We start from the raw sequence: 21,432 nt of genomic DNA on the forward strand, positions 1-21,432 counted from the left end.
CAGCGTGACAGACCACATTTAAAAAAGAACAAGTATTATACGTTTCTTAGCAAACATCCGCTTCAATGATCCAAGACTAATGAGATTTTTTATCAGTGTTTAATTCATTCTAAAAATGCCCATTAAAATGATTAAAAAACAGTGTTTAACAGAAGAAAAAAGAAATCAGCACAATTAAATGTATACTTACGACATCTTTTGATTATCTCTCTCTCTCTCCCTCACACACACACACACACACACACACACACACACACACACACACACACACACACACACACACACACACACACACACACACACACACACACACACACACACACACACACACACACACACACACGTTTCTATCTTAACCCTGTCAGCAGCAAAATTAGGCAACCATTTTCGCTGTTTTCACCCTCCTCAACTGTTTCCTGAAGGTGTTAGAGCTCTGAAAAATGACGGACGACTTCCTGTTGGTGCTAACAATACGACAGTCCTGCCTCAACATTTCGCTTCACATCAAGTTCAAAACCCAGAACCTGGAGCTGGGTCAGCCTGACTTACAGTACGGAACTAACCCTCGTAAACAAACCAACAACCCTTTCAAAAGTGGAATCTTTCCTTTAAATTTACTGTGGTATGACTTTCCCTTCCTGGTTGTTGGTTTGGGTCTAAAACCTCCTGTTCCCAGTGTCACTGCCAGCTGGTACAAATTTACGCTCTACGGTAACACGCCAACTCCCTGCTGACACACAACACAGCCATGAGAATGTGAGTCAGATTCCCATGGTGACCTCACAGAGCTCCCGAGGCTCCTGATAGGCCGACGGGGCTCATTAGCTAATCAGCAGCATGATTGATTGGTGGCAGAGAGCGAGAGGCTGGTTTGTGTCAAGATCCACTGCAGCTCATATTAGCAGAACAACATGATTATGGTCAAAAATAACTTGTTGGACAAACAGTAAAAACATTAAAGGAATTTCCACACGTTCAATTAAGTATTTTGTGATGGTTGAGTTAAGTTTTAGGATTTAATCAAAATGTTTGCTAAAGCAAGGCCCTATTCCTAAGACTTTACTAGTTACTAAATCTCATGATTCGGGTCATCAGTGTTATTTTACAGAGTAAACAACAAGAATCCGTTTGAGATGAGGTCCATTCTCCAACAAACCTTCACAATAAAAGCACCAAACATACAAATGTATGACGTCAACTGGTTGAAAGTTTAAAAAGGTATAAACCAAGTTGTAAGCCCTAGATAAAGACTTGTTAACCAAGCACATTTTTGATCACAAATGCTTTCCACATTTAGAAATATGTGCCTAAGTTGATTAGTCTCATTTATTATATAGTTGCTGTTTTAACAACTAATCCTTTATCTTCTGCAGACACGTTTCTATTAAATGCTATTATGGTAAAATTCCATTACTCTTTCTGCAGGATTTTGCCCAAATGTGGATGATGAGATGGATATTTCTACTCGTTGTGGTTTTCTGATTAATAACACACATTGTCAGAGCAGATTGTTTTCATCCAGGACTGAGCTCTGATTGGTCCGAAGCTGGCTGCACATTCCTGTGCGGCCACATATCTGAGCAAAAGTGCATGAGAAAGGATCACCTGGGAAGGTCTTGTTCCACATCCTCTGGGTCACCACATGTCCACTGGGTCTCTTCACCGGTCCGGATCCTGCCATCTGCTGGCTCAGGGTCTCGTTCAGAGCCTGAGAGTACATCATCACTCCATCGTAGAAGCCTGCAGCTATCAGGTTGAACTGATAGACAGTTGGATGTTATCAAATGATTCAGAAAGTTTCATGCGTGAGTTAATAAAAATATCGTCTACCAGAGAGTCTTCAATAGTAAAGTTGGACATCTGCTTTGCTTCGCTCTTCAGAGTTTTCACAAACTGGGGATACTCTGGATTTTGAGGCTCCGTGTAGGTCAGCAGCTTCACACTCTGACAAGGACATGTCATTTACCAGTTCATAACCAAATTAGTCTGAATTTGTGTCAGTTTTTAAAACAGGAAAAGGTCATCTTCACACTGATCATCGTCTGGAAATTATCTTGTCTAAAAGTCTTAAAGAATGAAACAAAAAGGAAGAGGAAGACTTCTCACCCTGAAGGCAAGTTTGGCCACATTGTCATCCTGGTCTCCTTTAAACCAGGGCTTAATGGGTCGACCGCCACCCAGATCCTCAGCGAAAAGATCAGCGAAGAAGAAGACAAAGTTTTCCAGCTCCACACCCTCCTTCCAGAACTGGATCATCAGTTTCCTGAACACGTCCAAGGTGCAGCACAGGTAGACCACTGCAAGAAAAAGTGATTTTATTTTGAAAATCTCTCTTTTAAGTTATTTCAGATCTGGCCTTTTTTAAATATTGTTTTGTGAACATTAAACTTTTCTTTAACCTTGCTGGATTTTCTGTCCTGTACTTTTAAATGTTTTTATAGCTATTTCTAATAAATTTAAAGCTGTTTTAGACTCATATGTGTCTCAAGTTCTTTTGTATTTTGTCACGCTGCCTGTCACGCTGCCTCCTTCACAACCCTCGACATCCTCTGGGGGAGGACCGCACACTCACTCAGGACAACCAAACTCCACTACCCAGCATTACTAGCTGACAAGGTGGAGTCCATAGCCACAGTAGTTCTCCAGCTTTCCGCTGCGCAGCAGCAGCAGCAGACCTCCAGAGAATGGGAGTTACCGATCCTCAGCCTCCCGGAGAAGTGGGACGGCACGCACGGCTCCCCTAAGGGAATGTTAGCCATACTCACCATGACCTTCGAGTGTCAGCCCCACCGCTATGCCACAGCCCGCTCCCGCGTGGCGCTGCTCACCTCCCTCCTCACCGGCCGAGCTCAGGAGTGGGCCACAGCCCTGTATAACAAAAAATTGGAGGCCTGCAATGACTATGATGTTTTTGTGGCCGAACTGAGGAGGGCTATTGTTCCCCCCAGCGGCGAGATATCGACAGAGGCCCAACTCCTTCAGCTCCGACAGGGGAGTCAGACTGTAGCCCAGTACACGTCCCGGTTCCGAACCACGGCTGCCAAACTGCAATGGGGGGATGATGCCCTGAAAGCAGTCTACCTTGAGGGGCTCTCCCCGCGTATCCGCGACGGGATGATAGGGAGGGAGACCCCAGAGACCCTGGACGAGGCGACCGACCTCGCTCTTCAGATGGACCTGCGTCTTTTTACCCGTCGACCCGCTGAACCGCCTGTAACAACGACCTCAGCACCAGCCCGTCCTCGCCCAGTCAGTTTGTCCCCTGATGAACCCATGCAGCTGGGACACCTGAACCCAGAAGAGAGAGAGAGAGAGACACTACTGTGGTGCTCCTGGCCATCGGCGTGTCACCTGTCCCCTCCGGCCGGGAAACGCCTACTCCAAGTAGGCAGCAGCAGAGGGGTCCTACTTGGAGTAACCGGAGCCCCCTCGACCCGCACCTTACTCACAGTCACTCTTCATCTTCCCCAGGGACCCGTCGAGCTGGAGGCGCTCCTGGACTCTGGAGCAGCCAACTGCTTCATGGATCAAGATCTAGCCTCTCGACTTCGGGTTTCCCTGTCCTCCCTCCGCCAGACCATTCCCAACACCTCCGTGGATGGAACCCCTATCTGACCCTATCCAATCCGCCAAGAGACGGTTGGTCTCCGCATGGACATACTTCCCCACTCCGAGACTCTCCGGTTCCTCATTGTGACAGCTCCTTTGCCCCCCCCCCCCCCCCCCCCCCCCCGATCCTGGGTCACTCCTGCTTCCTGCGCCATAATCCCCAGATCTCCTGGTAATCTGGCCGAGTGCTTACCTGGGGTGCTGCCTGCCATTCTCATCGACCTCCTCAACCCGACTCAGAGCCTGGCACACCCAGTTCCTGAGGATGTCGATAGTTCACAGTTCCCCTCCTGTTTTCATGACCTGGCTCAGGTTTTCTCAAAGAGTCCTACAACTGTCTTGCCTCCTCACCGCCCTTATGACCTGGAGATAAAACTCCTGCCCGGTTCTGTTCCACCATGGGGCAGCTTGTACTCCCTGTCCCCAGCAGAGACTCAGGCCATGGATGTCTATATCGCCGACGCTCTTCAACATGGGTTCATCCGCCCTTCCACCTCGCCAGGAGCTGCGGGGTTCTTCTTCGTGAAGAAGAAGGAAGGGGGTCTTCGACCCTGCATTGACTATCGGGGTTTAAATAAGATCACGGTCCGAGATCGTCACCCCTTGCCTTTGATGACTACCGCCCTGGACGTAGTGTCCCAGTCCACCATTTTCACCAAGTTGGACCTGCACAGTGCTTACAATCTAGTCAGGATAAAGCAAGGCGACGAGTGGAAGACCGCCTTTATCACCCCGACAGGCCACTGGGAATACTTAGTGATGCCTTTTGGCCTATGCAACAGCCCCGCAGTTTTCCAACGCTTGATCTCGGATGTCCTGAGGGGCATGATGGGCAGATGGGTTTTCGTTTATCTCAACGACATATTGATTTATTCCCGAACCCTGGAGGAGCACGTCACACACGTCCGAGCAGTCCTTTCCCGGTTGTTGGAAAACCGGCTCTACTGTAAGTTAGAGAAATGTGCTTTTCATCAGGAGACCATTTCCTTCCTGGGGTTCATTGTCTCATCTCAGGGGTTCTCAATGGAGTCCCAGAATGTCCAGGCTGTGGCCCAGTGGCCGATACCCACTTCCCTGAAACAGCTTCAGAGTTTCCTGGGTTCCTCGAATTTCTATCGCAGCTTTATACGCGGTTTCAGCTCCATCGCGGCTCCTCTCACTGCCCTAACCAGATCGTCAAACCAGACCCGCCCATTCCGTCTAACTCCTGAGGCCACACAGGCTTTCTACATCCTGGTCCACCACTTCACCACTGCTCCCATCCTCGTAAATCCGGATCCAACAAGACCTTTTGTTGTGGAGGTGGATGCTTCTGAGGTGGGGGCAGGGGCGGTCCTGTCCCAACGCGGTCCCGACTCTAAGCTTCATCCCTGTGCCTACTTTTCCCGTAAATTCTCTCCAACCCAAAGTAATTACGGGGTAGGCGACAGGGAGCTCCTGGCCATTAAATGGGGCTTGGAGGAATGGCGGCAGTGGTTGTTGGGTACATCGGACCCATTTACCATTTGGACGGACCACTAGAACCTCATCCACATCCAGAACGCTCGACAACTCAATCCCCGTCAGGCCCGCTGGGCACTGTTTTTTGAATCATTTCACTTCCACCTGGCCTACCACCCTGGTTCAAAGAATCTGAAGGCTGACGCCCTTTCCTGCCGTTATACCCAATCTGCACCCGTCAGGGAACCGCCACCCATTCTCCCAGCCCAGAAGTTTATCGCAGCTCTCCACTGGCCAGTAGAGGACACCATCCGGGCTGCCTTGCCCACCGATCCCGCACCTGCCGATGCACCCTCCGACCGGCTTTATGTGCCTTCCACCTGCCGCTCTGAAGCCCTGGCCTAGGGGCATGCATCCAGCCTGGCTGGTCACCAAGGGGAGACCCAAACCCTCCAGTTCCTACGACATGCGCTACGGTGGCCCTCTATGGCCAAAGATGTCCAAGAATACGTGGCCGCCTGTCCCACTTGCGCCCGCTCCAAGATCCCAAACCAACCCCCGACTGGAGATATACAACCTCTCACAATTCCACACCGACCATGGTCCCACATCGGCCTAGACTTTGTCACGGGGTTACCTCCTGTCAACCAGCTCGAGACCATCCTAACCATCATGGACAGATTCTCGAAGGCGGTCCACCTAGTGGCTCTTCCTGGCCTGCCCACAGCCAAGCAGATGGCCAAAATCCTCCTGGAGCAGGTGGTGCGCCTCCATGGGTTTCCCCAGGACATTGTCTCAGATCGGGGACCCCAGTTTATGTCAAGATTCTGGAAGGCCTTCTGTCGGGTGGTTGGTGCCAGTAGCAGTCTCTCCTCTGGCTACCACCCCCAAACTAATGGGCAGACTGAGCGTGCCAATCAGCAACTTGGTCGGTACCTCCGCTGCTTTGCCTCGTCCCAACCAAGCACTTGGCCCAAATACCTGTTGTGGGTGGAGATGTCCCACAATCTCCACGTCTCCTCGGCCACTGGTCTCTCCCCGTTTGAGTTATGTTACGGATACCAGCCCCCTCTCTTCCACCACCAGGAACTGGAGACTGAGGTCCCCGCTTCCCAGACCCTGATCCGGCATTGCCGCCTCGCCTGGGTCCGTGCTCAGGCAGCCATCAAGCAAGCTAACACAGAGTACTCTCGTCAGCACAAACGTTGCCACCTGACTGGGCCAACTTTTCAACCTGGCGACAGGGTATGGGTGTCTACCCGGAACATGCGCCTACCCGCTGGCTCCCGGAAGCTCACTCCACAATTTTTAGGGCCCTACCCTGTGGAGAGGGTCATTAACCCGGTGGCGTATCGTATCCGCCTGCCCAGGCCTCTCAAAGTCCATCCCGTCTTCCATGTGTCCCAGCTAAGACCAGTAAGGACTTCTCCCCTCGCTCCTCCTCCGGATCCCGAGCCTCCACCTCGAGGGGTTAGCAAGAATGGGCTTTTCACTGTGCGGCGCCTGCTGGACGCCCGTCACCGTGGCAGAGGTTGGCAGTACCTAGTGGATTGGGCGGTTTACGGCCCAGAGGAACGCTCCTGGGAGCCGACGAGTGCAATCATGGACCCCTCGCTCATCTCGGACTTCTGGACCCGCCACCCTGGGACTTCTGGAGCCGTCCCTCAGGTGGGGGGTCCTGTCATGCTGCCTCCTTCACAACCCTCGACATCCTCCGGGGGAGGACCACACACTCACTCAGGCCAACCGAACTCCACTACCCAGCATTCCCAGCGCCAGTCTTCCGGCCCACGTCACCCGCCACATCTACATAAGGAAGTACAGCTCAATGCCAAACCACTCAGTCATCGTTCTAATCGAACTGTGCTCCGAGTTCTGACCAGATCCAATCCGATCACTCAGCCCGTTCTGACCAGATCAGCCCGTGCTACTCACCCTGCCGACTCAAAGTAAGTCAGCTTGTTACCTTTGGAGCCGCCATGCTCTCCAGTCATTATACGGTTTGACTCCTAGAACAAACTGCGTGTCAACCTGCCCGGCGTCAGTCATTCCGCGCTTGGGTTAACAAACACGCTACATCCCGAACTCTCGCTCTGGTCCAGCTCAGCTCGAGTCAGGCCTTACATATTTCCTAAACGTTCCAATTTAAACTGATTTGTGTTCTTTTGTTCTGCTGAATGCTTTGGCTGTGTGGCAAACATTTTTGTCATAAGTCTTTTTTGTTTCATTACTGGAGCTGCGTTGTGCCACATGGTATTGTTTTACTTCTTTCTGTAGTCGTTCTTGTCCAATGATTTTGTGACGTTTAAAAGTTATTTTGATATTTATAGTCATCGTCTACATCTTCGATGTCATCGTGCCTCTCATTCAAGTGGCTGTGTTGCTTTATGTTATTTTGAAGCTGTTCTGCTTTGGTGTGGCGACTGGATGGACTGAGCTTTCTAGGAGACGTGATAACAGTCATGAGTCCACCATGATGACATCAGACCGCCAACCGGGAAGGGCAGTCTAGGCTCACGACCTCGGCACTTAGCTCGTCAGTCTCCATGGTGATAATCACAGAATGCTTGCTAACGAGCTTGGTGGTCAGACAGGAAACACCGTTAAGAAATGTTAAGGCCATATTACAGAAGGTGTGGAGTGCGCTAACAAGAAATCAATCCAATGCCTTTGCAACAACAAAAAACACAACTGCTTGTTTCTAAACTGTGTTTTTACAAAAATTGTTGCATATTTAAATTGCTGAAAAAACTTTATCTCACTTTATGTTGCTGTTTCTCACTGGATCTATTTTGTCTCTGCTGGTTAATAGAACACAAATGTGGCATGAGAAAAAGGAAAAACATCTGTCCCTGCTCTACCCAAACATTAGACCCATCCCATTCCACCCCTTTCTGCTCTTGTTTTAGTCCCCAAGGTGGACTTAATAATGTGGACAGAAAGTTTCACATGTGAAAACCATAAACTTGCATGTTTGTTCTGCAGTACACGGATTTTAACAAAACTGTAGAGAAAAACAACATGATTGATTGAGAGATTTTATTTGGTCTGACACACGCCCACATGATCACTCATGTTTCCATGACTTCGGATGGCATTACACTGATTTATGCTTGTTTCTGTAAAACATAACCACAACCGTATCTACTACTAGCTTAACACTTTCTCTACTATAAACGTCTTCACGTTAGTGTTTAATGATATACGAGATGTGAAATGGAAGACACTTCCCCATAATGTGAGTGTGTAAACAGTGTTGTGTCCTCACATCGTAAATTCTACCAGCCAAACACACACTCAGAGGTAATTACATTAAGGACGTCTAACACCGCTGAGGGCAACAGCTGGTGTCAGTTCGAGGACAACGGGAGCAGTTGGTGTGTGGGATGATGTCATATCATACATCAAACTGTGTCCGCGTCAGTTTTAGTCTTGCCAGTGTCTGATCTTGATGGTGCACGTAAAAAACATCAGAGCAAGTAATACACTTCAAAATAAGCAAATAAAACAAATATTTTTGTTTTTGGTGTAAATATTTCAAGCATGAGAAAACAGGAAGTAAGAATGAGAAAGTATTTTTTTCTGAATCAGCATAAAGAAAGAAAACAGGACAATTAGCTAATAGGTTTACAAACATCTACCACAGCAAGAACTTTACGTGGTTTGTGTTTGATTATGATGTACATCTAATGATTTTTTGAAAGTTTAATTAAAATGCATCCAGTGGTTAATGAAATACTTTGCAAATCTGTTATTGTCTACATCCTATAAAATACCAATACATTATACTAAATGGTGTGTGCTGGCAAGAATCTTGTGGCATGATATAATCAGAATCAGAATCAGAAGTTTTTATTGCCATATGTGTGCCAAGTCACAACATTAGGAAATTGCTGCGGTATTTTGGTGCAGAAGGTAAGATAGAAAAAAAATTCATTAAGAGATCAGCAAATATAAGAACTAATAAAACACTCATGATAAGATTATTAATGTAAAAAGTGGCAATAATTAGAGAAGCAGCTATCTACTCCATGTAGGTATTAATCTGAGTATTTGATGAATGGTTCAAGCACAGCATCGGGTCACGTGACTGGGACCAATCAACTTGAGTGGGCTGCCCTAGGATTTTCATTCAAAAGTCCAACTGCAGAGGGGAAGAAACTGTTTTTGTGGCGAGAGGTTCTGGTCCGAATGGATCTGAGCCTTCTGCCAGATGGGAGCGAGTCGAAGAGACTGTGTCCAGGGTGAGACGAGTCAGCTATTATCCGACCTGCACGCCTCAATGTCCTAGAGGTGTACAGATCTTGAATGGAGGGGAGTTTGCAGCCAATGACCTTCTCTGCAGAGCGCACGACACGCTTCTTGTCCCTGGTGGTAGCTCCAGCGTACCACACGGTGATGGAGGAGGTGAGGATGGACTCGATGATAGCGGTGTAGAAATGCCTCATTGACTGTGGTGATAGGTTGAATTTCTTCAACTGCCTCAGGAAGTACATCCTCTGCTGGGCCTTTTTTCTGATGGTGGTGATGGTGGGCTCCCATTTGAGGTCCTGGGTGATGGTGGTGCCCAGGAAGCGACATGAGTCCACCATCGTGATGGAAGTGTCAGACAGGTTTAAGGGGGGGATGGGGTGTGTGTGTTTCCTAAAGTCCACAACAACCTCCGCTGTCTTCTGGGTGTTTAGCACCAGGTTGTTTTGGCTGCACCAGGACACTAGCCGTTCAGCCTCCATTCTGTAAGCGGACTCATCCCCATTAGAGATGAGTCCGATGATGGTGGTGTCGTCACCAAACTAGTTTGACAGACTCATGTTTGGAGGTGCAGCTGTTGGTGTACAGGGACGCCCGTTGTCCCCCAATATAAACCCCAATACAGGGGAGATTATACAATATATTGGGATTCTTAAAGCCAGATGATATTAACAATATTTAAGACTAATTTTAACTGGGAAATTTAGGCCAGACGCTTCCAAGCAGTGGCACCCCTAAGGGATGGACGGAGGGGCCATGGCCACCCTTGGAAAATTGCTGGCTTCCCCAGGAAAATCATCTCTTTCAATAAATTATATTCATGTTCACACAAAAATCACAAGTTCACCTTCTTTAATTAAGACATAAATGTAAAGTCCAATATATATTTATAAATAGTATATGTAACAGAGTAAAACATTAATACCGTAAATCCTCTAATATTGGCCTGTATTCAATTAACGGCCGGGTATCATATTTTGGCCGGTGTCGGAGGAGGTGAATAATGGCCGGTATTTTATTGTGGCCGGGTGGAATGTGGTAACAAGCAAGTACCATGGGGGGGGGTTGGGGGGGGGGGTTGTGTCATCCGTCTCACTTTTGATTTGCCAGTGACAGACCACGATTTGGCAGGTGCAGAGTCGAAGAGGAGGCGAAAATTTGATATAAAGTTCAAAGAGAATGTGCTGATTATGCTGCAGAACACTGGGGAGCAATAGGGGTTGTATGAACTAGTCGACTTCACTATAGTGACTTTTTACGCCTGGCGTCGACTAGTCACTGTCACGTGATAATGACCGGCAAGATGCAGTCCTCGGAAAAGACAGCAGCCTGCTGTAAGCAGGTGACAAGCTCCTGCGCGTGGGGGGGGCGGGGGGGGGGGGGGGGGGCAACGCGCTGTACCAGAGCGTCGGTACTGACACCCGCCGTAAAATGGAAATTTTACCAAATTGTGACCTTTTCCGTCTTGCAATTTAACCTTCCCCTCACCCCCATCCTAACCTTAACCAGCTTGCGCATGCAAAGCTCTGATTGTTGACGCGCTCCAGACATCTGCGTCCTGAGCACGGCCACAGTAACATTATCAAATCAGGTGTCGCCACCTCAAAAACTAATTTAACACGTGACCGTTCATGTCGGCTCATTTCCTTTTATGCTTTCTGTCTTTTATTTGCGCCTGATGCGTTTTGCTGCTGTGGAGCGGGGCGCATCACCTTGTCCTCCGGTGACGCACCTAACTGATGCGGCCGCCAAGCAGCGAGCACCTCGCTGTTTTTGCGGTCGGTAGATCTTTAAGAACTGCAGTTCAAAGGTAACTCATAAGGTGAATATATATGAACCCAGGTAGCAGTTTCTCTTTAGGATTGAGAGGAGATGCAGGAAGATAATAAACAGACAGGACAGAAAAATAGTCAAATAAAAACAAGTTAGTTTTTGTACCTGTTGGTTGCAACAAACAGACACCATTGAAGGTAATCAGAAGTGAGGAACAGAAAATGAAATAATTATTTTAATGTTTAGAGCAGCAGGAACTCCGAGAGGCTGCAGGCGCATCAGTGAGTTTGCGGCCGCTGTGCAGGGGGAGGGGGGAGAGGGCTGAAGCAGAAACTACCGTTGTTAAAAGAAATGTGTTTAACTTTTAAAATGTGGACACAATTTTAATTGTCAAAAACTCCAGCGAACCATTAGTTCATTTTGCTCAAATAGAAATAGAGGCCTGCCTCTAATACTGGTCCTCCTTTCAATAAAGGCCTGGAGCTTGATGAGCTTGAGTCAAATACAGGCCCGGGCCTGTATTAGAGGATTTACGGTATATTTGGCTGCTCTGGTTTTTTTTTTCCAAAACAAAAGTAGCATTCTTTAAAGTTTTTGTGGATGTTTTCATGAAGCCAGCAACTAGAAAATTAAACGGTTGTAAAATAAAAAACTTTTTGCTGAAATAATGACTCAAATGACTGAAATATCTTTTCTTAAACATTTGTTTTTCAAATTTGAGGTGCATGTGTTGAATGCATTTTGTTTTTAATAAAATTAATGAAGAAGTGTGCAGTGCACAGCCACAGACTGAACTCTCCCAGTTACCCGGAACCACAGGGACAAATTTTGTGTGCCACCCCAAAATTTTCTTGGGCCCACCATGGTAATTTTCTAGGGGCACCACTGCTTCCACGACACACTCAGTGTTATTGTGAGATTTCATTTGTTGCGTCAGAAATAAGGCAATAAAAACTGCTGCCACCTAGCAGTTAGCATGTAAATTCTCAAAAAAAAATTAATAATACACCGTTTTTATATATCGATTCAGTACTATAATAACATTAAATTTAGCTATTTTTCAGCATACTGATAATTTCGTACTTTGCTACATGATACAAGAAAGCGCACAGTCTCTTTTCCTCCAGGATGGCAGCAACATGAAATTCTGAGAAAAGCTTTAAGGACATGTTAACTTCTTCTACCACACTAAAATCATAATAATTTACACGAATGAAGAAAGAGAAGCCTAAAACACATAACTGAATCTGCTCTGACCTAAACCGGCACACAGAGGTCCAATCAAAGTGCCCTCACAATGTAGGAATGTTCTTAGATTGCAGGAATGTCGTCACTCCTGAGGCCCCAAACTGAAATTGGTGCTCGTAAACTCATAAAACAGCGATGTCAAATGAAAGCACTTAATCTCACATGCACACAAAAAATTAAAGCTGTGGTTAGCTATTAACCAGAAGAGAGAAAAATAAGTAAATAATAATTAACCATCACTTCACAACATCAGGGGAGGGAGACAACTGAAGAAGGGAGGATGAGGAAAGGAAGTAAGGAGGAAAGGAAGGAAAAGAGAACACAGGAGTGAAGAAAAATCAACAGCGTGAGGTGAAAGGTGTCTTTGACCTGGAGCAGATCAGGCGGATGATTGTTTGAGAACAGAGAGCAGAATGAAAATGTAAAGAAAGACATTTTTAACGACAGAAGTGAAAGGAGTCACCCTGTTGGCTAACTTCAACATGAAGGAAATTGCAGAAACAAAATAGGAGAAAAAATATATAAGGAAAAGTAGTAGGATTGTAAATGTAATGAAATAAAAATGAAAGAAAGAGTAGTTAAATTAGCAGCAAATGAAGAAGAAAACAAAGAAAGAAGGATAAAAAATGAGGGAAGTTCCATATTATTGCCTGATATTGGCATTAGAATGTAATATCAGAAATCATCGGGTTGTAGTGTTTAATGACTCAACTAGAAATTATACATCGAACTCTTCAGCTACTTCTCTTCTCACTCAAACTGTCAAAATATGATGAATCGGAGGTTACGTTTTTCAGATATTTATGTTTGTTCAGCACAACTGTCCTAACTTAAATTTAAGTAATTTTCACGTTTTGCACAGATAATGTTTGAAGGTGTGGAACGCTGAAAATTATTATTTTTATTATTATTTCTGATTATAATCAGTCACTCTGAGTTTTCCATTCAGGCTGGACATGAAAATAGTCTCTTACACCTATCTCCTGCATTAGCTTCTGAAACTCTAGGGGTGTTTTTCAATGTTAAGGAACCTTGCCTTGATGTCTTGGTCCCGCCCTGGTTGCCTAGGAGATACATCATCAGGAACCGCCAAGGCCTGCTCCGTTGTTCATGTGCTGCGGAGGCATCTGTCCTATGTTTGTTAGTCGTTTAGCTAACTGACAAAGAATACAAGGGAGGTGTCTTGTTGCCTTCTCTCAGTCAAAAATTTCCCAGAATACAGTGCGATATTTTCAGGAGCTGGCAGATACTTCGGGGACAAATTTCATGTTTAAATGTAAGTCAACTAATATAAGCTATTGGGCTGATATCTAAAATGTTTGAAATTTTAATCAGGAGACTTGGTTAGTAGAAGCTAACCATTAGCATTAGCAACTCCTCTACACAGCAGAACTCTTTCTGGCTTGGATTATTTGTGGAGATAAAACATGAACGCTGCAAAGCAAACCGGAGTGGCGCTGCTCTTATCCAATCAGAGGAGAGATATCTTAATATCATTAAATAAGGCTTCAAATCCTGGTGTCTGAACAGCTTTCTCCTCCAGCTGACATGTTCTTCCTGATTCAGGTGCATGTGTTGATTAAACGAGTGTTTAAAGTTTAAGTATGTATGATAGGAGTTATGGGATGTCCATCCATCCATCCATCCATTGTCTGAACCCGCTTTGTCCACGTAGGGTCGCGGGGGGACTGGTGCCTATCTCCAGCGGCCAATGGGCAATCAGGCGGGGTAGCCAGTCCATCGCAGGGCAACACAGAGAAACACAGGACAAACAATCATGCACACACACACACACTCACACCTAAGGACAATTTAGACAGACCAATTAGCCTAACAGTCATGTTTTTGGACTGTGGGAGGAAGCCGGAGAACCCGGAGAACACCCACGCATGCACAGGGAGAACATGCAAACTCCATGCAGGTTGGGAAGCGAACCCAGGACCTTCTTGCTGCAAGGCAACAGCTCTAACCACTGTGTCACTGCGCAGCCCTTATGTGATGTCAGTTATCTAAAATTATTTAGTTTTTGCGTTTTTATTTGGGGGGGGACTCCACATATATCTGTATTGATTTATTTCAGTATCAGAAATTAAGAGCTAAACTACATCTAAATTGGATATCTGTAAAAAAAATAAAGCTGATATTGAACATATAAAAATAAACATGAAATGAAAAAGAAGTTTTAAGATTTAAGACAACAGCAAAATCAGCTGAAGGATTAGGACACTAACAAAAACAAAGAAAAGGAGGGAACACAAAAAGATTACAGCTGCTTACCTCTGCCGTTCTCGCAGATAGTTTTGACCACACGTTTGTAGTCGATTTCCCCCTCCAGTGAGTAGTCGTGCGAGGTGATATTGTGCTTCTGCAGTTGCGTGTACAGCCCCTCCACAGTAAAGTAGCACTTTCTGTCATCATTGGTATCCTTGTTGTCATCATAAAGAAGCACAACTTGCCGATGCCACCCAAACATCTCCTGGATCTTCAAACCAAACTCACCCAGCTTGATGTGTGTGGGGCCTGTGTTGGTGACGGCTGTGTGGATGCTGAAGCCTATTGCAGGAGCCCCAGCGGTCACCATAGGAACATCCCAGTGGGAGGTAAACCGAGCAACTGGTGAGGAAGAGTAGACACAACCAGGCCCAATGAAAGCCCAGGGATCACAGGACATCTTTAGGTCCACGGCGGCCAGCGGCGCCATGGATTCTGAACAGTAGCCCTCGTGGTTCTCTGAGTTGTTGTAGATCAAACGTAGCTTCATACCTGGTAGAAGCCAAGGGTCAGAGTTCACCTTCCGAATGGCCATGTGAAGCGCCGGGCCAACACGAGGCCACGCCCATGGGTATTTAGTGTTAGTGACAGGCAATATGGCTGCCAGATTGATAGTCTGAAAATCGTCTGTGGTGTTGTCCTGCGGCAACCACGACCACGCTGACTGAATTAGGAGGAGCAGGAAGAAGTGGACCCAAGACGGCATGATGACGAAGAGTTTCATAGCCTGACAGACGTTCTGCAGAAAAAAGATACATCTGTCAAACAATCAACAGGGAAAAACTCCTCATAAATTTAACATTCGGTCATTAACATTCCTGTAGATGAAACTACAAAACTATCCTGTCTAAAGGTGTGTCTTGATGACAGAAGAGTATTTTAGACACATGATCATTAAATAGATTAAACGGTTTTAGTTAATTGACTCTGTCGTCTATATATGCATTTGTTTATGTGCATTGATGGTCTGGAGGCACAGGAAAGAGGTTTATGTCAACACATGCTGAGATTTGGTAGTTAGAATCTAATTTAGCTAAATCTGACTAAAACTTAACTTGCACAAAACAACTATCCCATTTCAGTGTGTTTCCTTGGAGACTAAAAGTGATTATCAAAGGTTGGGCTGCAGATTTTGCAGGTCCAAGAAGGAAGCCATTGATTCCCCTTTTCGGCAACATTCTCCACCCTTGCCTAAAGTGGGCGAGGGCGCAAAATTTCGGGACTAGAAAGAAAACCTAAATTATGAAATGACTAAATTGCTTCATACTTGATATCCAATCTTTTATTTTGGTAAAACTGTGTTTTTAATGTTCTGTTGATAAATAAACTGTTTAATTTGATGGAAAACTCTGTTGTCTGCCTAAAACTGAAACATCTTCCGCTTTAAAACAACTTATAAATCGGATGAAACCATATGTGCTTTTGATATTCTGTCAGAATGAAATGACTGAGATTTTTCCTGAATTAATTCAACCTTTTAGAAATAATGTATTCCCTTTGAGGATCTGGTAGAGCATGATGGAACACAGCCAGAGTTTCCATGTGGGACCCATAAACTGTTACCCATTAGCTCCATGTGGGCTGCGTGTGTTTGAGGGCCCACAGATATGGAAGTAATGTCCACAACTGAGCTGTGAGCAGATAATTGCTGGTTAAACACTGGTCCGACTGTGTTTACCATTTGAGTAATGAGTAAACGTTTCCAACAAACCGAGATGCGCGAGGATGATGAAGATCTAATGTGCTGCTCTGTGAATCAGTGAACCAGACAGACAGAGCCCTTTCAATAAAACAGTGTAGTGAAGATTAAAAGAGATAAAGTGATCAGACGCTGAGGATTAAAGATGCATGGAAAAAACAAATTAAGTAGCAATCTGGAGTTTTCCCCCTTTTAGAAATCATGTGTTTTTTAACAAATTTATAAAAGTGATATTTCTAACCCTGTACTGTGATAAAATAGAGGAAATACGCCAATTTTTCCAGCTAAGCCTTCATCTGACTATAGAGTGCCACTTGACAATCGCATTAGACATTTGCTTACATACAGATGTTAATCCCTAAACAACATAACATGACAATAACAATTGTAAAACAATGTAATGTGTTTTAGCTCTGTTGCGCATTCATGAATGGGAAGCTTAAAGCCGTGGTAACAGCCTCATAATTTTTACCTTGAGAGGCACTATATAAAAAAAAATACATTCTTCTTCTTCTTCTAATCACACAAGTAGGGAGAGGGCCTTATGGTACAATGCATTTTCCCATCTCTAGTTGGTGCCCACTGAGAAAAAAACTCCAGGTTTCTGCTTTAAATGTTGAACAGTTGTATCTCAGAGTCATTGAGGACGATTGTGCCATTTAAAGGTGAATTATGTAACAGTGAAGTTAGCTGTCAAATTTGGTTAAGCCGGGCGTACACTGTGCGACTTTTTCACTCGCAGCGTTCCGCTTCAGCTCAAACTGTATGACTTCCTTGCAGAGCAGATCTCACGAGTCATGTGCTCACACTGTACGACCCAGTTCTCGGATGCGACCTGACTGCTCACACTGTACGTCTGGTAGCAACATGTCGGCCCTAAAAATATGCTAAAAATAGCAGTTTTTACTCAACACGTCAGACTTTTTTGTTTTGTTTTGCCTGTTGTCCTTCGGGAGTGCTGCAGGACACACAGGGATTTATGGGGGTTGGATGAGGAAAACGAAATAAAGAAAGTAAATCTGTGTTTTGTGATCAGTTTAATTTGACATGAACACGACAAACACGCTTTCTTGACAATCTTTGTGAGTAAAAAAACATGTAGAAACAAAAACGAACAACGTGTGTTATTAGGGAAATAGCGAGCGAGCGGCGTTGATGCAGGATTGCGCATGCGCCGTGAGCGGTTCTGATACTTTTTGGGTCGCAGCTGCTCGCAGCGCCGCTTCAACAGTGCGATACCCTCACGAGGGACGAGCGAAATATTAAACACGCCAGAAGTCCGTGCGACCTCACGACTGCCGATCGGTAGCTGGTCACGTGGTGTTAATCGCCTCTCGTAACCCCCTGTACACTACACGACCGCTCGGCGCAAAACTCGCCCCGATGTCGTGGATTCTCGCACGACTGGAAAATCGGCTCAAAAAAGTGAAAAAGTCGCACAGTGTACGCCCGGCTTTACTGCAGACAATTTTCAAAGTGACTTTCTCATGACCATTCCGTGAGATTCGTGGCTGTTGCCAGCTTCAGTTGAAGGAAGAGTCTAGATGATGAGCAAAGGTGAATCATACACAATAAGTTGCCAAGTATATAAATAATATCACAATATCAAATTGTTGGTAATTGAAAAAGATACTTTTAGAGCTGGCAATTTGCTTCTAATTCCCCGTTAGCTCAACGTTAGCTTCTAGTCTTCATGACCTGATATTAGAATAAAACAAAAGGGTGCTGTAGCTTCTCAGGGGTACAAGAAGTGACTTCTAGGTCGCTCCTGTTACTGACGTAAGCCTGATTTATACTTCTCCATCTGCGTCGGTGTGGAGACATGCAACGTCATTATGCGTCTGTGCAAGGGCTCTCCGACAGGCTCACAGAGGGTGACGGAGATCTGCCCAAATTTTTAAACATCAGTCGAAAGTGACAGTTTGTGATTGGTCAGGACGCCGCTTCCTGTATATTCGTCACCAGCACCGCTGTAGCTCCGTTAAAAAGTAAACAGATATTTAGCGGCAGACCCCGAACAGACTGAAGAACGCATCGTGGAAAAAGTCCAAAAATATGAACAATTATTCATTCGTGAGCAAATGAGTACAAAATACAGGGAAAACATGGATGGAAACAAAAGAAAACATGGGCTTAGAGGTGGCGACCGCATGAAGAGGTGAATGAGAATGAAGGATAAATTTGTCCGTGTTATACAGTCTCTGAAATATATAAACACATTAGTAAATACACTATCGGGGAACGGATACATGAATGTTATGGTGGCAGGATACCACAGAAAAATGCTACGCCCTCTGTTGTCCTGGCGGGGAATTACTTTGCAACACTCCGCTGCCTGAGCAGAAGTTCGAATGTGAAAACCTTTCCAACACTCTGTGTGCGTCTCTCCGTTGCGGCGCTCACTGTGACGTGTAAATAAGGCTTTAGGATCTTGACTGAACACTGCGTTTGCAGGCTGGCGTCAGAGCTGCAGTGCCAACTCGGTGCAGATTTGGCAACCCCATGGGCTCACAGACTGGAAATAGTCTTTACCTTTTTTGAAAGGAGAAAAATCTGACAAATCCCCTGCAGAATGAGAAGGAAATCTGCTTCAGTATAACCTTCCTTCCAACATCGAGACATTAGACTGTTTTGTAAAATCTATGCATATTGTACCTTTAAGACCTGCAGATATTCAGAAAAAAAGCTAAAATCATGCTGCAATCACATGCATTGTGCACATCAATGACCTTTACTGTTAAAATTGCTCCAAAACTTCATTATAGGCTTCTCTTCCCTCATGGAGCTGATGAATTTACAGAAAAAACCCCCACAACAAATTACATTATTATCCTATGATGGCAAAGCTTTAGCAAATGTTTTATTTATTAATTTCTTCCTCTGAGAACTGAATTAATGTATAATATACACTCCACACTACTACGTGTGTGTGTTATACAGTAAGTGTGTATGTTTTGATCGTGTGCCATTGTTCTCCTAGCCTTCAGTCTTATATAAGTCTTCCGAAACAGCAGCCGAGACTGGAACAGTGGCAGCAGATCAAACACAAACAGATGATCAGTTTTTAGGATTGAACCTCTGGAACCTTCACTTTAGTTTAAAAAAATATTAAACAGTTGCATCAACTTCCACTTGTTTAAATATAAATTAACCAATTTTTACTAAAGAATGTAAGATTTTGCATTTTTTTAATTAGCAAGAATTTGTATATAATCTATAACAAAGGCATTAATCTCAATAATCCAATATAGCCTACTATTGATGATATTTTCTTATTTTTATATCAAATTAAAATTTCCATGCAAATAAATTTTTTCTTTTAGAAAATAGAAATAGATTATTTTAATGTAACATAGAATTAAATCATAAAATTAGCTATACTTTATTAGCTATATTTTTTTTACATTTTACAAAAATGCTTTCAGTTAGTGTTAAACGTGTTATTTGTCCAGCGCCTGGCACATTTAATAACTGTGGTTTGTTTAATGTTATTGTTTCCTGATTGTTTTATCAGATAAAATAAAAATAAACGGTTGAACGAACTTCTATCTCTTACATCTAACATTCACAGTAAAAATAAACAGCTCATTCCTCATTAACAGATTTTAATTGGATTTATTGATCATAAAAAGACCACTAGAACAATTTAGTTGGGCACGTGCTTCTTCTAAATGACAGAAACGGTAAACTATATTCAGTCATTACGTTTCCTTTACCGGGGTCCGCTCTGATCCCCCGGTACCGTGGGTCTCTACGGATTTGAACTTAAGAAAACAGTCGGTTCTTTACCTGTTGGAGTCCCCAAACCGTCTCTTCTCAGAGCTTCATGGTTTAATTTTCTCTCCAGCAGGCAGAACGAGATGTTTCCTCACAAATGAGAAGCTCCGTTACAGCGGAGAGCCACCGGAGGACCGAACCCCGCTGCAGCCAGCAGCTTTCCGGTTTGCCGTGGTCAGAAAAAAGTCCTAATGTTCCACCTTCCCTGCGGCCGCGCGCTCCCGTGCACACATTTTTGGGAGGGGGCACGGGGGGGGGGGGGGGGGGGGGGGCCGAGGGCAGTCATGATAAGGCTGAGTGCGCGTGTTATTTAAATAGGAAATATTTAATTTTATTCCAATCGCCAAACCTTTGTCACATAGTGTGTGTGTGTGTGTGAGTGTGTGTGTGTGTGTGTGTGTGTGTGTGTGTGTGTGTGTGTGTGTGTGTGTGTGTGTGTGTGTGTAAGAGAGAGACTTTATCCACCCGGAACCCCACGTTGTTCTGGAGCCCCCTGCTGCTTGCCTGCTCTCCCCAATCACGTACATTTCCTGTGAATCACAGCCAGCTGACAGATGTTGAACATCTGTAAACAAAACATTTGCAGAGATGAAAACAAACTTAATCAGCAGAGAGTGGATTTAACTGATGTAAGGGTTTATTGTTACACATATAAATGTGTTTTTTTCCTTGACTGTGTGTGTGAAGTGAAAAGATCAAAAGTGAAATGAATAAAAACAAACATCCTAAAATAAAAGTCCTTTACCATCAAGAAGGGAAAAAACCAATACATATACATGAAAGCTGCATATTAGAAAACATATGCATACTCTGAATTAATTTCACTCCTTTCACATGATACAACATAACAATCATCTTTAAAGTAAACGAGTATAGAAATGAGTAGAGGTTCTGCATATAAAATTGATGTAAAATTTGGCATACAGCATCATAATTAACCTAATTTGATATAAAATGCAATCAGGTGTGTCGCTATGTCGCTTTTAGCACAGAACTAAATCATGTGTGAACAATTTAAGAGTAAAAAACATTCATCAAGATTACATTCCTGTTCTATTAATGTTTAAAGGTTTAATAAGTTTGGATTAATCGTTGACCGTCATTTACTTTTAGTGCACTGTTGATCGGCAGCTCTGATGGAGGTTGTTGTAAAATGTTTGTTTTTCCTAAAGAAGTGCAACAGTAAAGTTTATCGACAGCAGAAACACACAAACTGTGGTGTCAACAAAAACTGTGACAAAGCTGTGTGTTGTTGATGCTATGTACAACACACACACACACACACACACACGACCCTCTGGGTGAGTGGGTCTTTGAACAGGATACACCCGGTGGACCAGGAAGCCACTTAGTGACACACACAC

The 21,432-nt window shown here is 44.6% G+C and overlaps 1 protein-coding gene across 2 annotated transcripts in view; it reads right to left on the reverse strand.

Moving 5' to 3' along the window:
- Positions 1-20,220, reverse strand: part of npr1a (natriuretic peptide receptor 1a) — a 51,913-nt gene extending 31,693 nt beyond the window's left edge. The window contains exons 1-5 of one of the 2 annotated variants that reach the window (XM_015973425.3): positions 20,081-20,220; positions 14,599-15,331; positions 2,107-2,297; positions 1,831-1,944; positions 1,606-1,759 (exon numbers count right to left, since the gene is read on the reverse strand). In XM_015973425.3, the coding sequence (XP_015828911.1) occupies positions 1,606-1,759; positions 1,831-1,944; positions 2,107-2,297; positions 14,599-15,316 (1,177 nt within the window). In that variant the 5' untranslated portion in view covers positions 15,317-15,331; positions 20,081-20,220. Of the gene's footprint in view, positions 1-1,605; positions 1,760-1,830; positions 1,945-2,106; positions 2,298-14,598; positions 15,332-18,823; positions 19,036-20,080 lie in introns of those variants that run through there. The other variant, XM_054745030.2, reaches the window with a different exon arrangement.
- Between the last annotated feature and the right edge of the window lie 1,212 nt (positions 20,221-21,432).

This window comes from Nothobranchius furzeri, chromosome 19 (assembly GCF_043380555.1).
Source record: "Nothobranchius furzeri strain GRZ-AD chromosome 19, NfurGRZ-RIMD1, whole genome shotgun sequence".
In the NCBI taxonomy this organism is placed as follows: domain Eukaryota; kingdom Metazoa; phylum Chordata; class Actinopteri; order Cyprinodontiformes; family Nothobranchiidae; genus Nothobranchius; species Nothobranchius furzeri.